This window comes from Trematomus bernacchii, unplaced genomic scaffold, assembly GCF_902827165.1.
Source record: "Trematomus bernacchii unplaced genomic scaffold, fTreBer1.1, whole genome shotgun sequence".
Taxonomy (NCBI): Eukaryota; Metazoa; Chordata; class Actinopteri; order Perciformes; family Nototheniidae; genus Trematomus; species Trematomus bernacchii.
Genome location: NW_022987966.1, coordinates 2,677,930 through 2,699,696, shown reverse-complemented (window position 1 = coordinate 2,699,696; position 21,767 = coordinate 2,677,930). Strand labels below are relative to the sequence as shown.

The 21,767-nt window shown below is 41.2% G+C and overlaps 2 protein-coding genes across 2 annotated transcripts in view; one reads left to right on the top strand and one right to left on the bottom strand.

Annotated features, from left to right (window-relative positions):
- Nucleotides 1-535: 535 nt before the first annotated feature.
- On the bottom strand, nt 536-5,400 carry LOC117471048. Its single transcript, XM_034115828.1, has 4 exons — nt 5,150-5,400; nt 4,609-4,642; nt 4,073-4,259; nt 536-1,940 (listed from the first exon to the last, which is right to left on the bottom strand). Exons 1-4 carry the CDS (start codon nt 5,398-5,400, stop codon nt 1,585-1,587), a joined length of 828 nt encoding a protein of 275 aa, XP_033971719.1. The 3' UTR covers nt 536-1,584.
- Nucleotides 5,401-16,036: 10,636 nt separating this feature from the next.
- The window catches only part of LOC117471082 (tyrosine-protein kinase receptor UFO), a 38,706-nt gene continuing 32,975 nt past the window's right edge, over nt 16,037-21,767 (top strand). The window contains exons 1-2 of the mRNA XM_034115878.1: nt 16,037-16,196; nt 20,761-20,971. Of these exons, the coding sequence (XP_033971769.1) occupies nt 16,037-16,196; nt 20,761-20,971 (371 nt within the window). The remainder of the gene's footprint in view (nt 16,197-20,760; nt 20,972-21,767) is intronic.

The following is a 21,767-nucleotide window of genomic DNA, read 5'->3' as shown; positions in this document are numbered from 1 at the left end:
GTCTGTGAGGGGCGGAGCCTCAGCGTGACTGTTTGGCCTAGTTGTCAAGCATGGCAATATTGAGCAACAGGGCTTTGATGTATTACATAACATTTATAATATGATAATACACATAAGTCATGTTGATCAAATGTACTTTCAACAATGATGAAAAATGACTTCCAAGCTGAATTTACTTAAAAATGTTCTCCAGGTTGGTAAAGATTGATTTTTTATATCTGTATGAAAATAACCATTTCTCTTCAACTGATCACAATCAGCTGAGTCATTCTTGCATGTGACAAAGGAAGACAGCAAGAAAACATGTGCAGCTGTTCCTCAGCGGTGTGTGAATCTCAGCACATGATTTCCAAACTGAGAGCACACAAACCCTGATCTATAAACCCAAAGGATTATTTTTTGCTGTGCTACAAAATCTCAGAAGGGCACACAGAGCGGGTCAGGCTCTGCATATCCCTCCCTCCTGCTGCTGCACGCCAGCTAGCAAACAGCACATGGATGTAGAGAGAAAGACGCACAGTCATGGTGACAGCAGGATTTATTTGGAGTTCACCTCTGCACTGCATTTCATGTGAGATCAACGAGCACATAGGGACTCCTGAGAGCAGGGCAAAAGGAAGATGACAACATATTCACATAGGCAACATTTTTTTTAAATGTATAAAAATGAACAACGAATTGTGGGAAAACACAACTGTTAATAGACTTTCATGTCCTCTTAGGGCCTGTGTCCAAATAGCGCCTTTTTCTGAGCGTTAGTGTATTTTTTTTAATTATTTCCGGTTTGATGTGAGAACAAGCTGTCACATGTGACGACTGCGTAATATGTTTGTGTAATATGCGGCTGCTCCAAACACTTGAAGTTGATAACTTTTTAACTTTTCAGAAAGGGGATAATTACGTGACTGCAGAACCTGTAGGAGAAGCTTGTTTTTCTATCATTTCACAGACAGAAAACATCGATATGTTGGAGTGCATTGGCTGGACGGACACTGGAAGTTGCTGTCGGTATTTTTCGTCATATGCAAATTATTCCCCACACTTTTCTGGCTGTCAGATTGACTGGTGAAGCAAAGTGTGAGAGCAAGCATTTTCCAGTTGGATGTAATGGTCATAAAATGATATAGTAGCACAAACCAAGTGGCAATATTGGTCTGTCATACAATCGCTGTGATATGTTGTCAGGATATCGTTTTCATAGAAGCAATAAAGAAAGTCCTTTTTGATGAAACTCTGGGACGAGGCTCTCACCGGCGCCCTACCAGTGCCTTTCACCCAAAGAAGATTCTATCTGAACAGAGGCCCTTAAACGTCTGTGTGGCTCATTACACTGCCATCTCAGTTAACCTCAGGCCGTCCTAAGGCATGGAAAGACTGATACAACACACGGGCAGTGTTCACAAGAGTCAAGATCATGAATGATTCACCTGAGGAGCATGGGCACAAAGCCAGGAAAAACATCTTCATTAATTTATAGAGTAGACGCATAGATAACAGACTATTGATGACTTTATAACTATGACCTTTTATCATGAAGGAATACCAACACAAGGATTTTGTCAAACAACTGCTATGTAATCAGAACTAAAAAGCAAATCCTCCACAATCGAATGCATCAAAGTCGGAGTCTCCTTCAAAGTCGAAGCTGTTGAAGTGGGGGGAGTCCACGTCCTGGCTGCAGGCATGGAAGGACCCCCCCGCAGGGGGCTCCGAGAAGCCCCCGGTGACGTGGGCTATCTCTGAGGCTCTGCCAGCCAGCGGGGAGGAAGGGGAGCAGGAGTTGAGGTAGCCCAGAGCAGAGGAGGCTGCCGCCCCCCCCATCATTAGGCACACGGCCCGCACTGCCCGGGCATCGCTGCTGTTGCCATGGCGAAGACAATCTGACGCACGATGAGGGGGGGCCACAGGGACACTGCGCAGCGGCTGCCGAGGCCCACCGGCTGTAAAGGTTATTTGAAAAAAATATATAAACATTATTATTATTATGTTTTAATTAAATTTATTCAGATCTCAACTTTAACCAGAGTTAGTACATCTCACAATCCAGGCACGTGTGTTTGATCAAGTAGAGCAATAGATCTCTTTACGAGATGGAACCGCACACAGAACAAACATCTTTTCTATGTGTATTCGCTCATCAACACCTGATGGGCCAGTATCCTAGGACCTAGAGCACCTTTAAGCAATATTCATGACAATAACATTTAATCAATTTGCTATAAGCCCCCTACATTGCAGTTCTTTGAAGTTTCCGGCCTCTGCCAACCACAACTAAAGGTAAGCAAAGATAAGATTAAATTAATTAGGTGCGTGTTAGCCATAATAACCTGATATTTCCATTGTATATCCAGCTGTGTCTGTGAGTTTGGTGAGCACAAACACTATAACATTTAACCACCACTGAGAGCGCACTACACTTCAGCCTTTGAGGACATACTGTAGGACTATTTGTCACATTTAGAGTAAAAGAGCTGCAAATAAATAAAAAACAAGCTACAGTAATTTTGAATTTCTTCCTAGTGAGACACAAAAGATGTACTTCTGAGTTTCTTTATGCCATTAATGTGTTGTCAAAGTCTTGCATTAGCCTGTTAGCTAACTTCCATTCTTACATTTGTTGTTTTAAGTGCATACGTGCGTCCCAATATGGCAAAATGCAGTGCAGCATGAATACTTGGATGGTGCACCCAAATGGTCACAAAGTTAAGTGTGGAACGCTGGACACTTCTCACACTCAATAATCGCCCTTTTTGGCTAAGTAACGGAAGTGGTGGGACCAGCCACAATTGCGGTTGCTCAGGTAAATACAGCGCTATGCAAATTGGTAAGACATTTGTTTTTTTCACTTCTTTTAAAGGTCCCATGTCATGGCCATTTCTACTGATCATAATTCCATTGTTGAGGTCTACTAGAATAGATTTATATTGTGCAATTTTCCAAACTCACATTGGTTTTCTTATACAGCGTCTCTGTATAGTATGTGTATTCACTGAATTTCACTCTCTGTCCTAAACGCCTTGTTGAGCCCAGTGTGCTCTGATTGGTCAGCTCGCCCACTGGCTCGCTGCTGCGAGGAGCTGACAGTGTGAGCTGGCTTACTGGTGTGGTTTCCTGCTTGCTGCGAGACAGCGAGACATCGCGAATGGACACGGGAAGGGGGGGGGGGGTGCTGAGGGGGCTGTAGCAGCCCCTCTGCGAGGCTCCACTAGCACCCGCATCCGCCCCCTGCACCCCCAAACGCGGCGCACCTACAGTGTAAGCGCGCCACAGTTTCGCCACAGTTTCGCCACGCTGCGAGGCTCCACTAGCACCCCCCCCCCCAGCGCGTTACATTTTCGCCGCTAAAAGAGTCTGTGTGTGTGAGGAGCTCCACGGATTGGTCCATTTGGACCAATGGGTCAATTTGGGTATGGGCACGTCACCATACCCAGGAAGAAAACTATGGAAAAAGACAAATCTCCAACGAGGCGTTTTGGGGCAGCATAGACAGGTCTTTTCTGTGTTAGAGTTTTACTCGCTACAGGGTGTACTTTGAGGGTTTGTGACTCTGCAGACCGTTTACATGCATAAAAATCTTCATAACACACAACGGGACGGGTAATAACCGGAAAAGCATGACATGGGACCTTTAAGTACCTGTTTAACATACTCCTAAACTGGTAAAGTTTAAATATTTTATAGGGTGAACTAAGCAGTCTATAATGATTTGTAACAGCAAAATATCATTGCTAGCTAGCTAGCTAGCTAACAGAAGCGATTGTCAGTTCGGTTCAGGGCACAGCTGTCATGTGTGATTTAAGGCAACACTACATCTTCACACTGCAAAATATTTTTTAGCACATGACATGCAGTGTACCAAGGGAAGTATCCAAAATAAGACACAGCAATGGATGCATGCAAGTGCGCTATTGTGAATTTGTACTTGTTCTCAAAATAACCTATGTTTTCAGTGGTGGCGATTCTTCATTTGATTTTTTATAAACAGACATCAAGCTTTCTTAGCCACCATATCATAACCCCTAATGTAGCTTTTAGTCTTGTGATGTTACATCTAGATGACCACATAGCAGACCTTGGTTTTGGCCACTGTCTCTGAAGGAGCCTCCCCGCTCAGTGACACGGGACATAGGAGGAGTCCCCTCACTGAACCTGGGTGACCCGGGGTCTTTATCGCTGGAGGAATCCGGCAGGGGGTCTCTGTCGGTGATGCAGGGAGTGATGCTGCGCTGTCTCTGGAGGGTCAAGGGGGACATGACACCCTAGAAAATGAGACATACACAAATATAACGTTTCCATATAAAGTGTTGGGATGACATGTTAGCATCTTAAGCAATTACTTGACAATGCATTGGAATTGTTCAATTAGGTTTCAGAGTTTTGCATAAAATAAGCTTTGTGGCAAAGACATTTATGATAAACATTTTGTTCAGTGTGATAATCTCCACTTATTAACAGCAGGTTTATGTTTTTTTAATTGTAAATGCAATCGGCAGAAGTCAAAACTAATGTTAGGGCATAACCGATCACAGTCACATGACTTTAAGTTGAAGACATGAAAACAAGGCTGAATGAAGCAACAGCAGACTCAAGTAAAAAATGCTGACTCACCTCCCTCACTTTCCTGATCACATTCAGCCAGAGGCTGTGAGGGATAAAAAAAGACGAGTCATTATATTTGAACCAGATCCAGGCATTGACATTTTCATGACAACACAAGAGAGAATCTGATAACCGTTTGCCATAGTAAAAGTTAGTGGGACAAAGGAGACATCGGCATGTGTGTCAGTGTAACCCAGGGGTCTGCAACCTTTTTGACCAAAAGAGCCATTTTGCCCCCTTTTCCACCAATTTTTTTAGTCTGGAGCCACAAAACATATTTGATAGCTTGATAGCTTATAAAGTTGTATATATTGTATATATATATATGTGTGTGTGTGTGTGTGTGTGTGTGTGTGTGTGTGTGTGTGTGTGTGTGTGTGTGTGTGTGTGTGTGTGTGTGTGTGTGTGTGTGTGTGTGTGTGTGTGTGTGTGTGTGTGTGTGTGTGTGTGTGTGTGTGTGTGTGTGTGTGTGTGTGTGTGTGTGTGTGTGTGTGTGTGTGTGTGTGTGTGTGTGTGTGTGTGTGTGTGTGTGTGTGTGTGAGAAACATACTTGCAGTCATCAGGGTTGTCAGAGAGCAGCAGCAGGAACTTGTTCTGCGGCAGGATGAGGGCGAAGCAGCAGTCCCTCCTGCCCCCTGGAGGCAGCTTGGGCAGGTCGATGATTTCCCGGCCCTCTACGATGGACTCACAGCTGCTGTGTAGGGCTACCCTCTGGTCTGGAGGCGACTCTGCATCGCGGCACACCAACAGGCTCCCCTCCAGGGTCAGCACCAGGTACTTCTCCTTCCACTGCTTAAACATGAAGCCCCCTGCAGCGCAATGAAGGGATTAGATACTTCTGACTTTTCTCTACACTGAAAAAACTGATACGTTGACTTTAATTAAATGTATTATGTCAACATATTTCACATAACTGTATTGGGATAGTTAAAAGCAATTATATCAAGTTTAAATAAGAAATATTAGGTTAAACTTAATATTATTGAGTATTATTATCAACTAACCTAATACAGGTAAGTGACATTTGTTGACATAATATATTTAATTAAAGTCAACGTTTCAGTTTTTTCAGTGTAGAGGTGTGTCCGTAGGTGGGTGATTTTGGGGTTATTTATGGTACAGATTTACAGCACTGAAGATAAAAATGGATGTGACTGTGATACTAGTATTCTCTTCACCTTTTTATTTACTCTTACTTGTTTTAGCTTTTAAACAGTGCAAGATGCAGTCACGAAACTTTACAGATGTGTATTGAAGATCAAAATGAAGGCTGAGGTCGAAAAAGGGTGTGGTCCGGGCGCCAGAAGTATGGGGATAGAAACCAGGGAAGGGCCCATTAACCTTCCCCATGCTTTATGCCCCTGGACTAATGAGGCACAGTAGGGGTGTCCTGAGCTTTGGCAACAAGCTCACAATGACAATACTTAATATTTTTGAACATGTTACCAACCTAGCCTGCTATGTTAGCATGCTTAAATGTGCTAATTAGTGCAAAACACAGGCTGACTGTCAGTCTTGCAGATAGTCGGTAGTAAAAAGTTTGAAAAGAAAGTAAGGGGATCAGCAAAAACATTCGACTCATCTTCTGGAAATCACTAATGTCAGAACCAATTCAATGGTAATCCAATAGGTATTGAGATATTTCAATCTGGACCAAAGTGGTGAGTCGCATACCAACATTCCTCCCCCCCCCCCCCCACTACATACTGGAGACTTTCTGATTATTTACCAACATCAGTTATGTGCATCATGAAAAACATCTGACATTTTGAAATGTTTAATTATTGCAGAGTCATGCTTTAGTTGTGTCTGTGTTGAGGCTGCTCTCTATTGAAAGGTGAACTAAATCCAGTCCAAATCATTGATTTAATTGCACTATTCTATACCTACGTATATATCAATTCAACAGCAGCACAAAACGCTACCTCGAAAAATGACCTTAGAATCGTATAATCACAGCTATGTCAAAAACTATTAAAAAAATTGTATTTGTAGAAGAGTGGTTGTTTTGCACTAGGCAAAAGGAAATTCTTTGCAAGGAAAAAAGCTAATGCATGAGGCCTGAAATCTAGAATAACTTTTAGAATAAGTGAAGAATGTAAACCAGACATAGACAGTCAAATAACAGAGTTCAGAGCACCATTAAAGCTCTATATTCTAATATAAATCTCTCTGTCTCTGCAACCAGACACCAAGGGCAGCTTCGACCTGTAGAAACAAACAGAAAGCTTCTGTTTTTGGAGCATTCTGGGAGTTTTTTTGGACAGGACACACATAATGCTCTTAGATTGTAAGTGACAAGGGTAATAATGATAACCCTTTTCCTTTTTTTTACGTGTTAAACAAATTAACAATTTGTTTGTTTTCTATTATATCTGGATAACAATGGACATACAAAACCATAGGCATTTATGTGATGCAGAAACAGTCCCCACTCTCCTGGTTTCAGGCCTAAATAGGGTCTGACTCTGGCTCATAGTCTGTAAACATGTATTATTCCCAAAAGTTTATTTTATTTTATACATATTTACACTTGTATCTATACTATTATCTATATTGACTGAGTGAAGTATAATTGTTTTTCTGATTATTCAAATTGTTTCTGTTTTTTTGTTTTTTTGAAGTACTTAAACCAATTCCCTTGCGTGTGAAAAGATTATTGGCAACAACTGAATTGTGATTTTGGTTCTGATTCAGTGAGGAGAGAAAGATAATAAAGAATCTTTATCTGAACTGCTGACGCTGCTGGTTAACTGTATCTCCCGCCTCTGTCCCCTGAGCCACCATGACGCCACTATCAAATGAAATTGATGGAGATATGAAACAGATGTAACATTGGCACAAAGACATGAGACACTGGCTGAGTCCTGGATCCTGACTTGGCTTCGAAAGCAAAACATCTCGTCATTCTGTAAAAACACATCTGGGGGAAATTATATAACAAAAATTCTCTCTGAGATTGATGTCACTCATCTGAGAGTTGGAGTGCTGATCTCAACAGTATTCGTCTTAACCTGTTAGGTTTACGGCTGTCTTTAGAGGAATAAATGTAAAATATGTATTACTCCTTTGGGGGCATAATATCACAAGTTCCATACACTCAACCAAATCAGTGTTTTTATGTCTAAAAAAAGACCTTTAAAATGTCATTTTGTCAAGTACAGGCCTGAAATCCTTTAAAAATAACAACTTTATTTTTTATTCTGACTGTCAAAAAATTTTGAAATACATATTTAGTTTTTTTTGGAATATGGTAATGGAATTTTAGGTAAAAACTCTCACAAATGATCAAATCTCCGATCTTTCACTGTGCGCTAATCAGATAGCGTTAATCATGAAAGAACACACAAAACTGCAAACATAGAGAACTCACAACAAGTTCCGCCAAACACAGGTGGATAGGGAGTGTATTTAAAAACACAGCCCATCAAGTGACCTAAATGTAATACTACAAATTAATTGTCATAGAATAAGCACCAACATGAAGCAAACAAGACAAAGTGATTTGGTCTATTGCCTATTAATAAAGGCAGATAATCATTGTCACACACAATGGTGAGTCAGAGCAGGCCTACCATATTTCCTGAGGAAGCCTCGATGGACGCCTGCTGTGCTCATGCCTGTGGTCATCACAGCGACAGAGACTGAATGAGAGGCGGAGCTTTTGATGCAGGAAAATAGGGTAAGAGAGAGTGAGAGGGAGGGAGAGGGAGAATAATCCCCGCTATTTAGGCCTTCCTCCCTTAAACCCATGCTGCTGTGAGTGGAATTGGAACCGTCAAGCGTAAGGCCAAATAATCATAACAGCAATGGATAAATCCCACCAGGAAGATCCTGTGATTTTCAGATCCAGATGTCATGTTGGGCTTTCCCCATACTGCCTCTCTCAGGAACACGCACACTGGGTTTAAGCCCCTGTTTCAACACATATGGGCCGATTGATAATAGCTTATCATGAAACTGCCATCAAACCATTTTCCAAGTGTATGGCCTTGGATGGCCTCTGCGACCACGGCTTGGGTCACTTCCCGCTCAGGCAGATTACAACAGAGGGATTATTGTTCTTGCACAGCTGGAGGTCAGTTGTTGCAGTGCTGTGGATAGGCCCAACCAAGATTTTAATCTGCTGCCCGGACCTGGGATTCTACGAGCAGCAACCGCCAAGATATTAACCGTTTTTCAATGTCATATATTCAGGATTATACTTGGTGTATTGTCTCGGGCCTGCGCTTGCTTGTCACAGTTGGAAAAACATTATGTAACAATAGGGATTTAGAAGATCACACCACAATCAAATTCATGGATAAACAATAAAAGGAATAGAGAGACAGTTTCACAGTTTACAGGCGCTACAACATGATATCAAATGTGGGAAGTTAACCACAAAAGAGATACTGTTTAGCATGTTTAACTGAAGGAACGCTATTTTTTTCCACATTCATCCAGGAAGGTCAGAGGTCACATTCCATCAGAGGATCTGCCAAGACCATTAGGATCTGCCCAGACCCAGGATTTCTCAAAGTCAAAGCTTTTTGGAAAGTTATTTTGTGGTTAGACGCATGAAACCAAGTCTGTGGTTAATATAAGCTCAAGAGACTTTCAAGTTTTGTTCTACAACATAAAATATGTCAGTAAATGCTCCACTGTTGAATATCTAAAACTTCGATGTTTCTTAAAAATAGTGGTTGCTAACAAGTGTCTAAAGAAACTAATAAATGTCATCATGCTGAATATTAGCCGTCTTTAGCTTAGTGGTGGTGATGCAGGGCCATGCAACTGTGATGTAGGTCATGTATAGCCTAACGATAGCATTTAACCTATGGTGATTGCATTTTCCCTTCAAAAATCACAAAGTGGTGTTGATATGTGGAGAAGATCCTGCTGAACAAAACGTGTAAGTATCAGTAACGTGTGTTTGCCACGGATCTTATTTTTGCAGTATTCCGAAATCGGTCGGCCTACAAAGGCATCACTGCAGAACTATATACTCAGACAGTGATCATCTAAACAAAGTCAGATGCCTTATGAAGAAAATACTTGAGAAGAAGTTGAATTATCCAAACAAAAATCAAATCAATTGAATGCATCAACACATACAGTATATTGTGTGCTTTTATAGCCACAGTATACACTTCACAGCCCTGATAAAAAAGAGAGGAGACTGAAGAATTAGGACAGGCATGAAAAAGACATCTTTAAGTCTGTAAAAAAGGTTTAAGATAATACTTTGTCAAAGAGAAATGAGCTGAAATGTACTGCATGACACCAGCAACATGCCACATCTTTTGTGGGAAATCTTTTTCTGATTTGAGTTACTCGTGAAGTTTATTCCCAGTGATAACCTGCTGTGTTTATAGTTTATGACAAATCATAAACAGAGCTAATTATTAAAGCCAAGAGTTGATGGAAATCCAAGTTCTCATCTTTATTCTTTTCCGTCTGACAGATCTGAGCTATCAAAGGGATTTTTATTCACTTCGTAATAGCAAACAGATGTTAAAAACCCTTAGCAATGGTTGGGCTTGTTATGCATCATTGTGTTGTCGGTGGTGCTCAGTATGGACAGGAGGAACAATTGAAGCAACCAATCATTATGTCAATATACATAAGGGCATGTCCGTATTATTTTAAGGCTTACAAAAGTGTGAACCTGTTTACCTTAAACCAATGTATGTTCCTATTTTGGAAGCCAAAAGTACCAATTCACATATCTATACATATTTCATACAACTAAGTGGTTTTGATTGTCAACTTTATTTATTTTGAATCATTTATTAAATTTGTATTTATTTCTTTCATTATTTGTACTTATTCCTGTATTATTATTTTGTTTTTAAATGTATTTCTGTATTTGTTATGCATTTATTTGTACCTTTATTTTTCGTCTTCCATATGTGGGCTTTGCATTCGTCTCCAGCAGGGGGCGGAAGAGCCCATGTAAATTTTAGTCACGTGTGTGTCATTAAAGTCCTTGTGATGTAGCAACAGGTTGGTGGAGGCAGATTGTCTGGCTGCAGTAAAAAGAAGAACAACAACAAGAGGTTAGCTCATCGTTAGCATCCCGTGTTTAGCTGGGAGAGCAGGAGCAAGGTGTTTCCCAGGTCCTGCAGCCAATAAGAACTCTCCTTTAAAACAGGTTGTTTAGTTCAGCAGGCTACCAATGATACTTCAGTCTGCATTTGTGAGAGAACATACTAACTGGTACATGAAACAGAATCCCAATTGTTTTCTTCAAATGTACTATTAATCTGATATCATCTTTTTTATGTCAAGTTTTTTGGTATCCTGCAACAGAACATGAATGAATCAGAATCCTGTTACATAGTCCATTACTCCCGAGTCTGCCCATATGACTTGTTTTGCAGGTTTTATTCCTAAAAGCATGGTTCTTTCGACACTGTTAATCCAATTTAGCTTCGTCTTGCTGTGTGGAGCCTCAGGTCTGCAGGATTCCTTGGTGGGGCCTAAACCTGCTGAGCTGATGCCCATCCCCCTCCAAACCCAAACACTCACTCCTTCCAGACCCCAAAACGTTGTGTTTTGGAGTAGAACACCGCTCTTTCTTGTGCAGGACCCCCTGGGTGACCCTCTCCCCTCCCTCCCTGCCCTTCTCTCTCGCTCTCTTCTTCTATCTGGGAGCAGTGAGAGCACCATTGCTCAAGCTCCTATTGAAAAGAGAGCACATACAATGGGGTCTTTCTCAGTCCCTCTGTGTCTCCATTAAAGACCCTGGGAACACAGCACTGTCCACAGAGCCACTCTTAAAGGGCCAGTGGGACCCAGGTCTTCGCAACCTGAGTCCCATGCAGCACCTCCCATCATTTTTATTTTTTTCATGGGAAAAGGGGAAAGAAACAGGAATCCACGCAGCAAATCAATTATTCATGAAGGCTATGTGAACTCTGCAGGAACTCCACACCAGCACCACCTCTGTCCAAATACACACTATCACCTCAGACATCACACAGCACAACAAGCCCCCGTCCCTGTCTGACGGGACGGCAGAGTTTATTTAGACTACGGCTGAAGGATGCTTCAGTCTGTTATGGCTGAAACTGAACGCTCAAACAAATTCCCCGACATTGTGATGACATCATAATTGCAATAAACACAAATAGAATTTCCTATTGTGATGCATGTTTGTCTAACTGCTTTCATTGGAAACAAGACATTAATTTGGCTGTTTGACTATAGACATGTTTAGTTTATACTGTTAAGGGTTATGGAGGGCAGAAGTTTTTGGTAAACTATGAAGCCGGTTTATTTAATTGTAGGGTTAGGGGACATTCATTGGAAGGCAAAAGTTTTTGGAAAGTTATGAAATTGGTTGATTACATTTTCATTTGTTATTATACATACAAATCAATCAACTGACCCTAACTGTGATTTTAAATGTGTCAAACCAATACCAAAGCAGTGAATTTAGTTTAGGGTGTGTTTTGACACACCACACTTGTGTAAGAACTTGGAAGATGTCATCCAACATTATATTTAAGTACCTGAAACAATAAGTGGATTGACACAATTTGGCTAGTTGTTTAGGTCGCTTTTGTTAAGAAACAAATCACAGTTTAAGCTCCTCAAAAGTGAAGGTTTGCTGCTTTTGTTTTGAAATGTTTTAATACTTTTACTTAAGTACTATTCTCAATGCAGTACTTTTGTTTGTAATTCAGTATGTTTCAAATCAAAATCAAATCAAATCAAGGTTTATTTATAGAGCACATTTAAAAGCGATTTTTGGTCGGGCCAAAGTGCTGTACATGTAATAACTACAATCACATAAAAACACATTTCTATAATCACAATAAAAGACAATAAATTACAACAGATATTTAAAAAGAAAACACAGGGAAAAGTCAGGAGTCAGTGGTGCACAGTAACTAAGTACATTTACTCAAGTAGGCTACTGTACTTAAGTACAAATTTGAGGTACTTTACTTGAAAATGTCCTTTTGGTTCTACTCTACAACTCAAAGGGACATATTGTACTTTTTACTTCACTATATTTATGTTACAGCTTTAGTTAGTAGTTACTTTTTATATTCATTTATATCGTTTTTTACAGACATTTTAAAGGTCCCATGTCATGCTTTTCCGGTTATTACCCGTCCCCTTGTGTGTTATGAAGGTTTTTATGCATGTAAACGGTCTGCAGAGTCAAAACCCCTCAAAATACACCCTGTAGCGAGTAAAACTCTTAACACAGAAAATACCTCCCCAAAACGCCTCGTTGGAGATTTCTCATTTTCCATTGTTTACTTCCTGGGTATCACTACGTAGGGATACCCAGTAGCCACGCCCAGAGCTATGGCCACACCCTCTGCCAGCCTTTCACGTAACAAAGCTTCCCAAAACCTTTCAGGATTCATGCGTATGGCACTGAAGAACGATGCTGTTCCTACTTTGTTTGGACCAGCGGGAGATTCGGGTACACAACCTGTAAGTATTCATTGTTGTTTGTGTATTTATGATGTTTAAAACAAACAAGGTATCTACCACGACTGTTTAAATGGGTAAACGTTTTTCGGACTATTACGTTGAAATGCTCTCCGCAGACCCATGCTCACAGCGTTATAAACCTTTTTCTTACTCAATATCAAGCCACACTTATTGTTTTTACTTCGGCTGTGAGTGTTTGTGTGTGCTCAGGATGAGTTTAGCTTGTTCTAGCTTTATCGCCAAGCCTGTCTACTCCTCCAGCAGTGTGTGTGTCTGTGTGTGTGCGAGCATTGCTAACTGAGCTAACTAAGTTGCTAGCGTTTCCATATATCAACTCCAATGTTAGCAGATGGCCTTACATGTATCTCATAGCTGGAGAATGTCTGCAATCACACACAAAATACTCATAGACAGTATACTCCCGGGTGATTTACCGTACGGTCAGTACATTATAGTTGGCGTTCCTGGCGTGTATGCTACCGAGCTACCGTTCATAGCGTGTATGCTACATAGCTAAACAAGAAGGCTACCTAGAGCTAGACATGCTAGGGAAAACATTGTTTTCATGCTACAATGAATGACCGAACGTAGCAGACTACCCGTATAAGATTGCAATTGTAAACATGTTCTTGCTAGCCTAGACTAGCTGTTGTTCATAGTAGATTGGCATATTACACTGAACAACTAGCAAACGTAGGTTAGCATATTAGCTGGCAAGCTAACTGTGTTGATTAGATAGATAGATTAGATAGATACACACTCCTACCACAACTACTACTAACGAATCTAAAACAACTAAGTTTCTCTAATATTTTGTGATTTGCATTTGATTTCGTCCAGCCAGATCAGGAAACTCCTGGCGTATCTGGCGGACAACACACACACGGGATGACCCACTCTGATGCCTCGTCCTAAAAAGCCCCGGCAGCCGCTTACAAAGCTGCGATAGGCAAGATGCCGAAAACGCCTATAAGGGGAGGAATGGATGATATACAGTGTATATATGTATATTTACGCATGTTAATTTTGTACATTTCTAAAAATAAAGTTTGATGGAAATACTTAGTATCCTTTCTTCCCTGAATTATTTGCTCCTATAACATATCATTCATATATAGCAAACCATGATTTGATTTCTCATCAAACAGTCGTAGTTTATTACAGGTAAAAATAACTTACTCTTCTATAACAACAGTTGTAGGTACAGTTCGGTTAGTTAGTGTATAAAATATACGGCTGTACCGATGCCATTATAAGACTGATGTTCCGCTCAGAGCGAGTCGAAAAAAGCACTGTTAGACATGGGCGGAGCCTCTCTGGTGGTTGACTAAACAGAACAGAGTGGCCGAGCTGACCAATCGGAGCACACTGGGCTCACAGTGGGGGGCAAGAGCTCCAACGAGCCGTTTAGGACAGAGAGTGAATACTGGTGAATACACATACTTTACAGAGATGCTGTATGCGAAACCAATGTGAGTTTGGAAAATTGCACAGTATAAATCTATTTTAGTATACCTCAACAATGGAATTATGATCAGTGGAAATGGCCATGACATGGGACCTTTAAAATAAAAATGTTTGGACATAGATTAAACCATCCAACATTGTATTTAATTAAGTAAACCACAAACACAAGGTTTGACAAACAATATATTGTCAGCAATTGTACTAAAATGTTTAATACATTCTTTGTGTAAAAGTATTTCACAGTCCCAGCTTTTCAAATGCGAAAATATTCTGCTTTTCATTTTAAATATATATATTCTTTCTGCAATCACTACTTTTACTCCTAATACGTACAGTACATTTTCCTGACCGTGTTTAAATACTTTTGGCTTGGTACCATTCTTAAAGCAGTACTTTAACTTGTAATGGAGTATTTTTAAATTGAAGTATTAGTACTTTTACTTAAGTAAAGGATCAGAACATTTTTCCACCACTGACAAATATAAGAGGAGGCAAAATAAAGCATGCAGGTACAATTACTGTATCGCAATTAGCAATCTTTATTGCTGATATGTATATCTTTATTGTTTTTATTTGTATTTAATTTATTTAAAATTTATTTTTGTATTTTATGTATTTCTAATTCATGTGCAATGTCTTATCTTCTACATGCTGCTGTGACAAAATATTTTCCCAAATTGGGATCAATAAAGTATATCTTATCTTATCTCAGAAGATATCCAGAAATAGAACACAGCAAATACTGACAATGATCCATTTATTTAAAAAAAGTCCATGCAGGTAAATCTTCCATAGACAATGATGCCAGCTTAGTAACTCCCTGTGTCTCACAGCTTCACACGTAAACAGAGTCATTAATACTCATCTATTATGATGTTGATCTGTGCCACAGACTGACACTTCTACTTTGTTTCCAGCGGGAGAAGGGCTGATTTACGGAGCTATTTACAACCTCTTGGGGACCCGTGCGTAATTAAAAAGCGAATGGGGGATTGTGCGAGACAATCAGCATGCCGCAGGGTTTCTCACATCCTCTGAGAAAAGGAGGGAGACTCAGGAGGAGGAGGGAGGAGGAGGGTGGAAAGAACTTGAGTTGAGGAATTTGAATCCTGTCTGAAGGGGGAGAGAGGGAACAGAAAGAGCCAGGGGAATGTCTGAGGGAGTCTGAGGGAGCCGGTGGGGCAGAAGAGACTTTGGACGACACACTACAGGAAGGTTTAGAAAGTAATCCGTGTTGCTGGAAATAGAATTGGAAGTTAATAGGCTGCGTAAAACTTTGGTTTGGTTGTGCGCTTTCAAAGTTTGGTGCGCCTTTTTCGCCGTGCGCTTTTAAAGTTTGGTGGACTGTATTGGGATCAACCAAAACATCAGCTTAAGAGGAAAACAAACTTTTCAGCAGCTCGGAGATTTTTTACACTCCTTCAAACGGGAACTGAAATCTACGGGTTCACTTTGGTGTGTTTGCTGGATATTATATATAACTTTTTTTTCAGCGCACATCTCTGGATCTGTGCGCTACGGAGATGCGGTGATGGAGTCCGGTGGTGTTTCCAAGATGACTGCTCTTCTCATGCTTTTCAGAGGTGATCTCCTGTCAGGAAAAACCAAGAGTGGATCTAAGGGACTTTTCATCCTCAGCGTCCTTTTTTGTATTTCTGCTTGGAGACCAGTAACCGCTGGAGCCCTGACAGGTAAGATCATCCGCAGCCGCCTTTAATCCAATCCCACTAACACAACTGTTATTTGTCAGCTTTAGCGTGAGGGAAAACATCGTAATAGGCAATTAGTTCGGTCTGCCTTTCTGCTGCTTACTCATTAAACGCGTTTGCTTTGGGGTGGCAACCACAGCTGCAAGTGGGTTCAACATCTGGCCAACATGAAGGAATTCATTACACTCGTTAAGCCTCTAAAAACAAGGTGATGAAGGAAAACAAAGTAAGGGATTAGTTTTATTGGCTCAATCAGGGTGGTGTTCTGCTGATTCAGTGTAAAAAAAGAGTTTTGTTTTCCCTGCCTGACTGGCATCAAAAGCCACAGGGCAGAGGGGTCATGTGTTTGAGCTCAGGTGCAGCATGAACACTTCTGAATGTTTTCTCATTGGGTCCAAACCAGGTATCCAGAGAAGTTTTCCCACCAGTCTTGGCATTTCCGGAATACTGTGGAATCTTTGAGAGATGTATTCCAGGCAGGGAAAGAGCAAAGGCTAAAAATAAATCTTGCTGGGAAGCAAAGGAATCACAACACCAGATACTCAAGCATAGCAACATAAAGAGAAAAGTGATGTATTGTTCTATAGGAAGTGAAAACCAGTCGCTCCTGTTTAGACTTCTTTAACAAGCATCAGGATGGAACACAGTTTGCACTAACATTAAAGCACATATGAGTAACATTAAAAGTGATCAAATTAAACAAAGCACAAAAAGTCCTGCTAACGGAGGTTGTCATTTCTTTAATTTAAACTTCACAGGCAAGATAAAAAGCTAGGAATAAATAAATACAATTCTTGAAACCCAATGGTCAGTCGGATATTCACAGTTTGTAATGAATCTCAGATCCCCATGACATCCAGCCCGTTTAGACAGTAAGCAGAGGCATTCATGTAAACCGGAAACGATGACAGGTTATAAGTTAGACCCATACAAATTCTGTTTCACACCAAACAACTGTGGCTGTTAGGTAGCGTTGTCGTCTTTCAATCTTATTGTTGTGGGTTTAATCCCAGCTCCAGCTCCTGCAGTCAATCTGTAGTCGATGTATCCTTAGCTCAGTTCAAAATCTGGTTTCAGAACAAAACTCCTCATCTCTCCCTGGCAGGATTTGACATAAGATCATTTGCTACCACTATTTTCTCATTGTGTTGTTTGTTCAAACAGAGGCTGAAGTGTCATCTGTCTCTGGACTTAAAGACATTTCTCTGATGGCAGTACATGCAGAAAATAAAAATAAGTGTCCAGGTCCTCACATTTGTCACTAAAGGAATGTATCATATAATAAGACATGCCTTCTGATTAATCTAGACATTTGTATCTTTATGAACAATGATCCTCCTTAGCTTACTTGAGCAAATGGCACTGTATACATGAGGTGTGAATGGGTAAATGATGACTTGTAGAATGTAAAGGGTTTGAGGTGTCGTAAAGAATTGATAAAGTGCAATATAAATACAGCCCATGACCATTTACCATTACCAAACCCAAAAGAGTTTCCAAAGTAGAAACCAAGTTAAATTGCAGCAGTTTTGGAACATTCTGGATATGTGCCTTAAAAAACTATGAGTAGTCTTTGAATAAAAAAACAAAATGTTAACCGAAGCTAGGTCATTTAACATCAGTGTGGTCTGCATCCATCATTGGGAAGTCCTTCTATCAATCAACTTGGCTGTTATCCATCAGCAACTACAGCCAATGGGTGTAACATGGAGGGGCCCCCACCAGTTTGCTCATGTGTTTTGGTCATTATGGTCACGCTAGCTGTACTTCTGCCCTCTGCAGATGTATGAGCATAGGGGACAGAGATTACAAGGATAGGCTCGAACTGAGAACGTTTCCCGATGTCTCAGCTCCTATTTGGATGTCGGGATGGCTGTAGCCCAGGGGTGAGGGGATGGATGGGGGGGGGCAATGCTTTGGTTTGTGAGTCAGTGCCGGTCTGACTCAGACGAAAGCATCAAAATGATGGATGGGGTAAGGGGGCAAGAGTTGTAGGGGGGGGGGTGGTGGCACAATGTGTAGCGATGAATCCAAAGAATGGCATGAAAAGGAGGCGAAACGAGGAAAAGGGCAAAAGGCGCGGCGGTGAATGGCAAAGGGCTGAATTACGTAGGGTTAGAAAGCCAGGGAGATAAAGGAGGGAGTGAGGGGAGGATAAATGCTCGGACTGTTTCGGGTATTTTTGGTATGTGCACGTCCACTGACATTTAACATCTCCTACCAGAGAGTGCGAGTAGGAGGGAGTTCAGGGGGACAAAAGGCAGTAGAGGGAGTAGTTCAATGAATCACTGCAGACAGGCCACACACACACACACACACACACACACACACACACACACACACACACACACACACACACACACACACACACACACACACACACACACACACACAGTTTAACCACAGCCTGCTCTCTCCGCTACCTCTGCATTCTCATAAAAGCCTTTCGAGATTAAACTGAAAAACCGTTGACTTTAATTCAATGTTTTATGTCAACAAATGACACGTAACTGTGTTGGGTGAAAGCAACAATATTAAGTGTAAATACAAAATATGAGGTTCAACTTAATATTATTGCTTTCACCTAACCTAATACAGTTATGTTTCAGTTTTCTCAGTGTATCATGATATGAATGCCGCACTTAGGAGCGGAGACAGAAAGTAGGGCTTCTTTTGTTCAATATGTCACAGAAAAAAGAAAAAAAAAGTCAGGGCTGCGCCGAGTCTTGAAAGAGCTCAGTCAAGCTTAAAAATAAAGAGAGGAATGACTTTTAACGCCAAAGAGCAGAGAGACAGAGAGGGGGCCCGCTGAGTCTCTGCCTCACCGCCTGGGAGGCAGAGCGGGCCCCCTCATTTATTTCACACTCCCAGAACAAGCCTTTTCAATGCTGTGTGTGTGTGTGTGTGTGTGTGTGTGTGTGTGTGTGTGTGTGTGTGTGTGTGTGTGTGTGTGTGTGTGTGTGTGTGTGTGTGTGTGTGTGTGTGTGTGTGTGTGTGTGTGTGTGTGTGTGTGTGTGTGTGTGGTTCACATGCAAGAATCAAGGGCTAGTTCTACATATGAGAATGTGCCACCAAAGTGTGCTTTTTACATGACATGTGTGTGTTTTCTAGGGGCTGAATGATGTGTGTTTACATGTGTCTTGCAGTGGACTCCACAGGGGTCACAGTGGGGGGGTCAGGGGTTGAAGGTTGCCCATGAAACAGACTAGGTGGGCAGGTTGACAAGCTTGAGAACATCTTTACAGGCATCGCTCCGTGGAACCCGAGTGATTTATTTTTGTCCGTGAAACTCAAGAACGCAGGCCGAGTTTCCTCATTCTATTTCCTTGTCCATACTATCAAGACAAGGAGTAGTTAAGGAGAGTTTTGAAATGCTTTACGGTTGCGTAACATTTGTATCTGATGATGTAGAAGACATATTCCAGCAGGAGAGATCTATGTATGTGTCTGTGCCAAATTTGTGTTTGAATGCAAGGCTGTACGCTTTCTTTTATCTTTGACAAGCACTGCATGCCTCAGAAATACATCTCGATTGTGTTTCGTGTCATTTAGGATGACAGATTCATAGAAGCAGAATCAGGTTTATTATCAAGAAGGTTGACACATACAAGGAGTTGGCTTTGCTGTCTACATCAACGTTGTAAGAGAACTAAGGTTGTAAAACAGGAGAAAATAAAGGAACAATTATAAAAAATATTTTAAAATAAGTACAAAAGTAAGTTTAAAGTAAGTACAGGATATGCATTAATGTAGTGGCAGACCTGCAGGCTCGTCTCTGCTGACTGGTGTTTGTCCTGAGCTCTGTGCAGTCTGAGTAACAAGGAGCCTTTGTCCCGCTATCAGCTCTGTCCTGCTCAGGTCAGCCCCCCCCCCTCCCCCATCCCATCAGTGAGGGACACGAGATAACTCGGCTCAGTGTGCCGGTGTAGAAACTCACCTGTTGTTATGATTGCACTGCCGAGGCAGAGTCTAGCCAACATAGATTGACATTTATCAGACGTCAAGTGAAGATGATTAATTGAGAGGTCAACAGGAATTTAAGTTAGCAATTGTGTGTTTCATCCTATTCTATTTGACATATTCTATCTTATTTCTACCTGCACTCCTTATATTTTGTGTCATGTTGAGTATATTAAAAATTACATTGTTGGAAGAGCCTAAGACTTCAGATTTCCATTGGTAACACGACGCTGCTATTGTGCATTAAAGCCTATGAATTTGAAGTGTTAATGATGTTCCTCAAACCAAAGACTAGCTGCTTTGAGCCTCCCGAATGTCAAAATGTGCTGCTTTTCTGTGTTTTCTGTCACTATATTCTGAAGATCTTTGGATTGAGGATAAAACTACAGAGTTTGAATATGGCACCTTAAGCTAGGGGAAGTTGTGATCCCAGGGTCATTTCTATGTGAAGCACCATGACCCTTAGAAACCTTTAGAAAGACTAACAGGAATTCTAAAGTGAGGCATTGGTACGATATTGTAAATGTGCCAGGTCTTTAAGACGTTAACTAACCCCTAACCTGATTCCTCCTTCTCTCAATCAAAGATCTGGAATTTGAGCGGAGTCCCAATACTGTCATCTCGTCGCTGGGCAAGCCTGTTACCATGCAGTGCACCCTGAAGGGCACGGGGAGCGAGGAAGAGGACCCCCCAGATGTGCTCTGGCTGAGAGACGGGGTGCTGCTTCCGTACGCCGACACCAACCAGATCCAGGTCCACACCGGCAGCAACAGCTGGACCATCATGAGCACGCTCAGGTAGGCAGCGGTTCTTTCTGCTACACCGGCTAGTACTTTATTAGAGAGTATTGATGAGTGAGACAAAGGGATGACACTCGTAAAGGGACCTCAGGCTGGTTTCAATCCTCCGTCTCCTTCTGCTTTCCTCATCAGGCCATGAGATTCAAAGATAATGGTGCCTCTGTTGTGAGGCAGCCACACCTGGCCTAAAAATGTCAGTCATGCATCTGCTACGCTTGTATTTACTTTCTGTTCCTCGATCTTACCGTTTCAACAAGCTTAACCAGTACTGTTGCTGGATTATTTCACCACCATCCTGACACTATGGAGCACTTTTAAATCGAAAGAAATGATTAACCCCACGCAATAGCCTACGTGCCTTCATGTCTTTAATCCTGGTATGATTGGATGGCCAAATTTGCAAAGAAAGTAATCATGGTCTGTAGATGTTTCTGCTTCTATCACCCAGTATTCTTTTGTAACTTAATTTTTATTTTCAGGTTTTACAGGGAACAAAAACACAGACAGTATTGTAGCAAGTACATCAGATAAAAGTATACTTCGGGACAGTGGTAGATTTTGCATACAATACCTTGTATGCAACCCTTAAGCTTGAGGGAACAGATAACACAAATACACACAACAAAGACAGTTCAAAATAAAACTGAAAGAATAAAATAAATAAGAAACACGGCTATAACTAAGGGGTCACGAGGAGGCCATCACGAAGTACAATTGTAACAATCATTGTTTACTTAAACAAAAAAACATCACGTGCAAGACAGGTTATCACCTCTTTGAGTTAGGTATGTGT